The sequence below is a fragment of the Chaetura pelagica genome, unplaced genomic scaffold, assembly GCF_000747805.2.
Source record: "Chaetura pelagica isolate M959 unplaced genomic scaffold, ChaPel_1.0 scaffold394, whole genome shotgun sequence".
Taxonomy (NCBI): Eukaryota; Metazoa; Chordata; class Aves; order Apodiformes; family Apodidae; genus Chaetura; species Chaetura pelagica.
Window position 1 is genome coordinate 1,935,057 of NW_009952966.1, and position 8,046 is coordinate 1,943,102.

The 8,046-nt window shown below is 53.2% G+C and overlaps 1 protein-coding gene across 3 annotated transcripts in view; it reads right to left on the bottom strand.

Moving 5' to 3' along the window:
* The window catches only part of KCNAB1 (potassium voltage-gated channel, shaker-related subfamily, beta member 1), a 59,752-nt gene that overhangs the window by 34,354 nt on the left and 17,352 nt on the right, over positions 1-8,046 (bottom strand). The window contains exon 1 of one of the 3 annotated variants that reach the window (XM_009995716.1): positions 7,806-8,038. The exons of the other annotated variants lie outside the window; for them this stretch is intronic. Within the exon in view, the coding sequence (XP_009994018.1) occupies positions 7,806-8,026 (221 nt within the window). The 5' untranslated portion in view covers positions 8,027-8,038. Of the gene's footprint in view, positions 1-7,805; positions 8,039-8,046 lie in introns of those variants that run through there. 3 annotated transcript variants of the gene reach the window in all.

Below are 8,046 nucleotides of genomic sequence, written 5' to 3' on the forward strand. Positions count from 1 at the left end.
CCCCAGGCAGCAGCTCTGCCCCATCCCCAGCCCAGGGCAGCAGCTCTGCCCCATCCCCAGCCCCGGGCAGCAGCAGTGGGACCAGCCTGTGCAGGGGAGCCCTGTGCTTCCCAGGGGGAATTTGGCCCAGCCGAAATGCCTCAGCAACAGCAGTTTGCAGCAGCAGCATCAGGCTGAGGCAGGGAGACCACTGTGACAAAAAAAGGAGTTTTTGTTCTAATTGCTGGGCGGGAATTTCACCCTTTCAGCAAAACAAGACATTTTTGACAGGTTTTCAGCACTTCTGAAATTGGTTTCTCAGCTGGTGCCACTGCAGCTGGAACCAGGCAAATGCAACACCAACAGGAGAACAAGGGTCTGCCATGAAATAACTTCATGCCCAGGACATTTCTAAAGCAGCTTGTTTACACCCAGGGCCCATTTTTATGATGACTTGCACAACCTCTTCACAAGCCACACGCAAGCTGGACAAGCACTCCGTGACCACAAGAGCCTCTAGCCCAGCTGTCACCTCTGGTGCCTTTTCCATGCAAGGACACCTTCAGTAGTGACTCCAGAGGTCTCTGGATGTGCTGCATCCAGGCAGGCTCAGCAATACAATCACAGAATGGTTGAAAGGGACCTCAAAGCTTGTCTAGTTCCAACCCCCTGCCATGGGCAGGGACACCTCCCACCAGCCCAGGTTGCTCCAAGCCCCATCCAACCTGCCCTTCAACACTGCCAGGGAGAGGGAGGGAGGATGGACTCTCACATTGTTGCTCCAAGCAAAAACCAGGCATCAAGCAGGCTCCATCTTTCTTCTTCAGGACCTGCTAGAGGCAAGGCAGCAGGACCTCAGTGGGCTGCCATGTACAAAGGGCTTCCAGCAGCTTCACAACCTTATTTTTCAATAAGCTTCCTGCTTCTCCTGCTTCCCAAGCCTTGTGTCCCATTGATTTTTACTGTTTGTTCTCTGAGCAGACCTTTGCCAGAAAATAGCTCCCAAAGTCCTCAGCACGCAGAGCCCTGGCCAAGCACCCAGCTACCCTGGGCAAGGACACCAGGTCCTGCTCCCCACTCCCACGTGCCTGCCAGGAGGCTTTATAGTGCAGCAAAAAATAGCTTGAGGAGCATTTCTAATCCACTTGGATGAGGAGCAAGTCTTGCTTTGCTGAGAGGACAAGGCTGCATCTTTGGGGGCTGCTACGTTCTCCTCCAGGGGGGCACACCAGTGGAGGATGCAGATAGAGAGCAGCTTCTGATCAGCTTGTAACTTGGGGTAGACCTGATGTCAGTTGTTCAGGAGCAAACCCCTTGGGGCCCCTCCAAAGGCTCCCCCCAAATGCTGCTTGCACCCCTGTAGTGCAATGGGAGCGTTGCCTGGACCACCACGAGGAGCAGGGCCAGGATGAGGGGCAGGAACCAGCAGCCAAATCCCTCTGTGCTTTAGCCAGAACCATCCACTGACTTTACATCAGGTCTCTACCCACCACTAAACACCTCCAGACTTTGGTTTGCTGGATTTTCTTCCAAACACTGAATTCAGGGAAGCTGTGCTAGGGCTGGAGCAGCAGCTCTACAGGGCTGTCTTTTCCAGCACAGTGCTGGACAGAGACTGGACCCCAGTCCCAGGGGAGAAATGTCACCCTGGCTCTGACCCCTGGCCTCACCCCCAGCCTCATGCAGAGCATTTTCTTCTCCTCACTGAGAGTTTGTCCCCTAACAAACCTGTTCCACAGATCCCAGTTTCTAACGTTAGTCTGAAATAAAAGGAAGTCTGCTAAAAATTTAAATTGGATTTTGCCAAAGCAGCCATGCTAAAATAATGTGTTTTAAATATCTTAAACTGTGCGCTTCACAAGTAATTAATTTAGCCATATTCCTGCCTTACATCTTCTCTTCCAGCCATTTCAGCATCAGATGAACATTGTCATGCAGATTTTAAATGGAAAAGACGCCGCAGGGAAGGGCAGGGGATGCAGGGAGCAGAGCAGGGTGAGGTTTAGCAGCCAGTCAGGGACCTGCTGCCTCTTGCCAGGGACAGTCACCTGCCCCAGCAGAGTGGACCCCATGTCTGGGTGGCACTAGCAGCAGCAGTGCTGTGACACTGGTGACAGGGACAGCAGGCTGGGCTGCTCCCCTGTCCTTGTGCCCAGCATCGAGCCGTCAGCTCCTCACCACAGCACAACTCCATTATTTACCAGCTTCCTTCAAACAGCAGCATTCTCCTTCCACTTTACCCACCCCAACGTGAAGAGCCTGCTCTTCAAAGCACACTTTGTCCTTCAATCCAGTCTCATTCTCCTTAGCTCCTTGCTCTCCCTGCAAATTAAAACGGGGAGTTGGAATTGATGGTTCACCAAGCCCTGGCTGGTTGCTGTGCCCCACCCAGTGCCCCCCAGTGCATCATTCTCCCTGAACTAGACCTCACCTGAGGATGTGTAATTAAGCTTGTGGGCAGCTTTTTCAAAATGCCTAATTAAAGGTAGAAATGTTTTTATGAAGACTATTAGGACACCAGGAAATCAGAGCAAAAATCCATTTTTTCAGTTAACCACAGTGGATGTGGGAGGTTCTTGGCCTGGCTGGGTCTCCAGGGGGAGAGGGGAAAAGGAAAAACCCTGAGCAGGAGAAACCCCTTGGCTGCCCCCAGGGGAGCAGGGGGCTGCAGAGCCCGCAGGCGTTTGCTGAAGAGACGGGAGCCAGGAGTGAGCCCACCTCTGACAAACTCCTTGCACTACTGTATTTCCAGAGTTTGCCCAGTAAATTGTTGGTTCTAACACTGCAAGGTTAAAAGTGGCTTTTGCACCGGTGTAATGAGATGAGAAAAATCCATTCCACACTGAAGCTACAGCCTCACTTTGCAGCTCCAGACTCCTGGAGAGCCTGAGGAACCTGAGAGCAGCACAAATCAGCACAGATTTTGTTTACTCAGCTGGTTCTTTTTTCTACCTCTTTGATTATTCCTCGCTTCTTTGGAGCCATTCTAAGCTACAGTCCTGGGGGGAAACCCATTGTGATTTCAGTGCACACCCACTCTGTTCACTGAATTGGCCTTAGGTTACAGCAATAAAATGAAGATCAGACGATGAGCCATAAAAATCAACTTGATGGGGAGAGCTATTGAAATAATATGCAATTTTATAGCTAAATAATTGCTCCATTTGCATGTGAGCACTTAAAAAGACTCATCATTGCAGCAAGACTTAAATAAACCACAGATTCCTAAATACATTATGGTTAATGCTTGTAGTTCAAAGGAGTGGAAGGAACTGCCGGGATCAGGGAGGCCAAAGTCATTTTCCTGCTGGCAGTGGCAGGTGTGAGAGCTGCTGGTTCTCAGCAGGCTCCATCCCATGGGCAGCAGCTCCCCTTCCTCTGCATCACCCTGCAGCCCTGCTGGCAACATTCCAAGGAGCAGAAACGCCTGTGGGATGCTTTCTCAGGAGCAACTCAGCATTTGTCCCTTCCTGGATGACCCTGGGAGGGAAAGTGCTCCAGAGCATCACTCCCCTCTGCAGGGACAGGGGTGTCTGGGTTACCCCTGGGACTGACAGACTGATACTGGGTACTCACTGTTTGCCAGTGGGTAATTATTTAGGCAGGAAAGTGAGGTGAGGTATTCTTTCTGCAACAGCATTTATATTGTGCCTTTTACTGTCTGTAGTGGGTGTGCAGAGCCCCTGACCCTGGCAAAGTCAAGCCTGTGGCTGCCTTTCCATGAGGGGGAAGAGAGACATCCTGCTGGGGCCGCCTGCCCAGCGCTGCACACCCAGGCATTAGCAGCTCCTCTGTGATGTGCTCCAATGTGCACCCACTATTTCAGGCACACAGTGAAGAAAAATGCCTGATGGCCCACAGGAAAGCTGGGAGGAGACTTTTTACAAGGGCATGGAGTTATAGGACAAGAAGTAGTGGCTTTGAACTGGAAGAGGGGAGATGTAAGTTAGGAATTAGGAAGAAATTCTTCCCTGTGAGGGTGGTGAGAGCCTGGCCCAGGCTGCCCAGGGAAGCTGTGGCTGCCCCATCCCTGGGGGTGTTGAAGGGCAGGTTGGATGGGGCTTGGAGCAGCTTGGGCTGCTGGGAGGTGTCCCCATGGCAGGGGTGGGACTGGATGGTCTGTAAGGTCCCTTCCAGCCCAAACCGTTCCATTCTATGATTCTAATTTTCAGCTGGCAGGATGTGATACCTCCTGCTGGAATGTGGCTGAGACACTGCCTTGGTGCCATGAAGGACACTGGAAGGTCCCACTGCCAGAAGAAGGGAGTGGGCAGGCAGCAGTCCCACATGTCCAAACAGTCCCATCTCCTCCAGACCAGACTTTTGTCATGTGCATTTGGGTTCTTGTGCTCAGTGGCTCATGAGACAGGGCTGGGCACCCCACAGAGGGCTGGATGGAGGGATGGGTCCCCCCTGGGGATGATGCCTGGCCTCTCTGCCCCTTGCCATGGGCTGAGCAGGGGCTGCTGTCTCCAGCAGCTTGCCTTTGCCATTAGAAACATTTTTGTTTAGGCTGGCTCTGGAGGTAATGGTCAAAGCTGCTGCCATCAATTATATATGAACACAAATAAAGAGTCCAGCTTAGCAAATTGGGTCCCTCGTGCCCATGTGCAGGCAGAGCACTCATAAAGGGCTATTTTTGAACTGCTGACAGCCCCAAATCAGCAGCTCAGCCCCAAGCCCTGCACTGCTGAGCTCCCAGCCATGTCCTGGCCATGGACTAGGCTGGCCAGACCCGGGATGCTCTGGCGAGGCTTTGCCCACTGCCTGCCTGCTGGCAGAAGCTCAGGAAGGCTCCAGTTGAGATGTTCTCTGTGGTAACCATGGTGCATCCCAAACAGCCTCTGAGTACCAGGATCTGCTTTACTGACAGCTTGAAGTGGGCTGAATAAATTTAAAAATACAAAAATAAATGGCAAACTGGGAGAGCAAAGAGCCCAATCTGTGAGCTGGTGATGGTCCAATGCAGGTGAAGCCCCAGCCCACCAGCCCCTCTCCCACCCTGTGCACCACAGGGATCCAAACTGCATCCTTTGTTCCCAGCAGCTGCAGCAGAGCACAATTCTGCAAGCCAGGAACTGCCACCACATCATCTCCAAGGAAAGACTTGAAGTGATCCCAAATATTCCCCAGAATATTAATTGGGACTGATCTGGTGCATCCAAAAGGATACAAGGGAAGAGCCCCTCTCCTCAGTCCCTCCTGCAGGCAGGGACAGCCCAGGTTGTCCTGGGGGTGACAGCAGAGGTGGTGTCTGGGGAGGTCCCATCTGCCTGAGGTCACAAACCAGCAGGGCAGCAGTGAGACAAGGTTGAGCAAAGCAAAGCTGAGGTTTGCTCACACCAGCGCCACGGGGACGCACCCGAGTTCTCATCTGTGCAGATGTTCCCCCATTAACACACTTATTCCTGTAAGCCTTGGCTTTTGCATTCCAAGTTGGTCTCTGAGCTGGAGCAGGTCCAGACACGTGTCGTGTGATGGAACAGGCCCCAAACGGGCTCCTTGCCCACCCCCAGCCCTGGCACAGCCCTTGTCTCTTCCTTTTACATAATCCCACTGGCATCAGGCAGTGCCAGGGTCCAGCAGCATCTCAGGAGCAGTGCAGGGGCTGCAGCATCACCCAGGGTCAAAGTGGGGAGCAGTAATTGGTATTTTTAGTGTCAAACAAGGGGCAGCTCAGCTGGCATGTCATTTTAAGCAGCATCAGGGACGTAACTCAAGCAGAAAATTAATTGGGAAGGACTTCAGCTGCAAATATAAGGGAGCTGAGGACTTAACAGGATTATTGTTGCAGCCTCTGGGAAAAGTCTTTGGCTTCTCCAGGCACTGGATTTCTCTGGGGCTGAGGAAGTGAGCCTGGAGATGAGTATCAGGGAATATCAGCTCCATCCCTGTGGGCAGGCTCCTTCCTCGACTGAAGGGTATCTGTTTCAGCAGCATCACAGCTGAGCCTGCAGGGTTAGTCAGCTCTTCCTCCAAATCCCCCTTCACTTCTTCTCGTGGGGGGAGAAACTAGCTCTAGATACAGAGAGATTTGGGAGCAGGAACAGGGATTAGTCATAAAGATAAAGCAACAGCCTTGTCACCAACAAGATGCTGTTCGGGCATCAATTCCCAGGTTTCAGGCAGCCCCAGCCTGGAGAAGCTGTCAGGGCTGTGATGAGCACCAGCAGGAGAGCTCAGCCCTGGGTGCTGAAACTTCACTTCAAAAAAAGCTGGACAGGATTCACCAAGGCCCAACTTTGGAGGCTGCATGAGCCTTTGTGTCATGTGGGCAGCAAAGAACTGCAATTACCCAGAGCATCAGGACACTGATAGCACCCAGAGCCCGTGGGGAACCAGCAGAGATGATTTCTGGTGTCTGTGAGCCCAGTGAGCAGGAACCACGGGCTTGGGAACAGATCCTGTCTCTGGGAGACATCATCAGACACATGTCCCACAGATGTGCTCACGGGGGAAACTGAGGCAGGGCAGTGCAACGGCTTGGAGGGGGCTGTGGGAGGGGAAGGGAGTCACAGGAAGCTCCCAGCTGGCACCTCTCCCCCAGTCCCTAATCCACCAAGAACCTGCCCCCATCCCCAAAACACTGCCCTTCCCCCAGCATCCAGGATCCACTTCAGAGCACCAAGCCTGCCTTGCCACCCCCCAACACCCATCTGGCTGGGAGATGGCTCCCAGAGACCTTAATTAGCATTTGTGCCCCTGCCACCTGGGCACCAAGGGTGTGTGAAAGTCCTGCTAGAAGTTGGTCATGGCCAAACTACAGGAACGACTCACAGAGAATTACACCCGAGCATCCCAGTCACTCCAGTCACTCCCCAATCCTGCCTAGGCAGTCTCTGGAGGGCTAATATTGACATTTGCAGAACCCCAGCATCGCCCAAGCCAAGTGCTGTGCTGAGCTGCACACTCGACTTCCATGGGCTGGTGCTGAGGGCAGCCTGGCTTCACCTCACCCCCAGGGACCTGAACATCAGCATCACCACAACCCTGCACCCTCACCCCGCACCACGAGCGGGAACACTGACCGGGCAGGAACCACATCCATGGGCTGGGAACCAGCTGAGCATCCCCAGGCCCTGCCCTTCACCCAGCCCTGTACCATCACCCACCAGCTGCTGGAAGGGACATCCTGAACAGGCAAAGCCGACGCCAAAGCCACAGAAATCCTTCTCACTCTCACTGAAGGTGTGACAGAGCAGCTCATCACCTGCCCACACCGAGCAGTTCACGCTCAACTCACAGCCCTTCATTATTTTTCCTGCCTAGGCTAGGAAGAATAAAACCCCACCAGGTGCACGAGGCACTTTATAAAAACACCCACACGTTTTTTTTTCCCTGCGTGCCACTCGAAATGGGCTCTGATCTCCTCTTCACCCAGCACACCAGGTGAGAAGTCCTCCAGTGATCACCAGGATTCGATCGTACCCAAGACACATGATGCTGATTTGCTCCACACAACGTGCTGCAAATGAACTTTCCCTGCCCAGCCTTGAACACGCTTTGCTAATTGATTATTATTTTTTTTTTTGCCTGCTCATTAGCACGAATAGAAGTTACACTGAGCACTTAGAAACGGTCTTAACACACCGTGCTCTCTGTGACCTACCCAGGCAAAGGGCTTTGGTATAAAACTGCACACAAAAAGCCTGCAGAAGCACCCACACCCAAACGCTGCTCGGCGATGCACAAGTTTAACAATCTATTAATAACCCCAGCAGAGAGCTCCTCTGCAAAGCAGCTGCACCCGGGCAGGAGGCTCTTCAAGAGGGAAAGTAAAGAGCAGCCCCACCGCAGCGTGACACAGAACCGGACCGTGCCCATACCTGTATTTCATGCCCGTTTGCTTTGCCGTGGATTCTTTTAAGGAAATGTGGTGCTGGGGGGTGAACGTCCCCAGACTGCGCGCGATAATAGCCACCGTCCGGAACTTCGCCCGGGCCGCGTTCACTGCGTTGGGGGCAGCGGTGTTCTGCTTGCTGATGAGCCTGTCTTCACCATTGCGACTCTTCAAGTTGTGCTCCGTGCAGGCGATGGACACTTGCATCGCGCCCTGGGGACACGGCT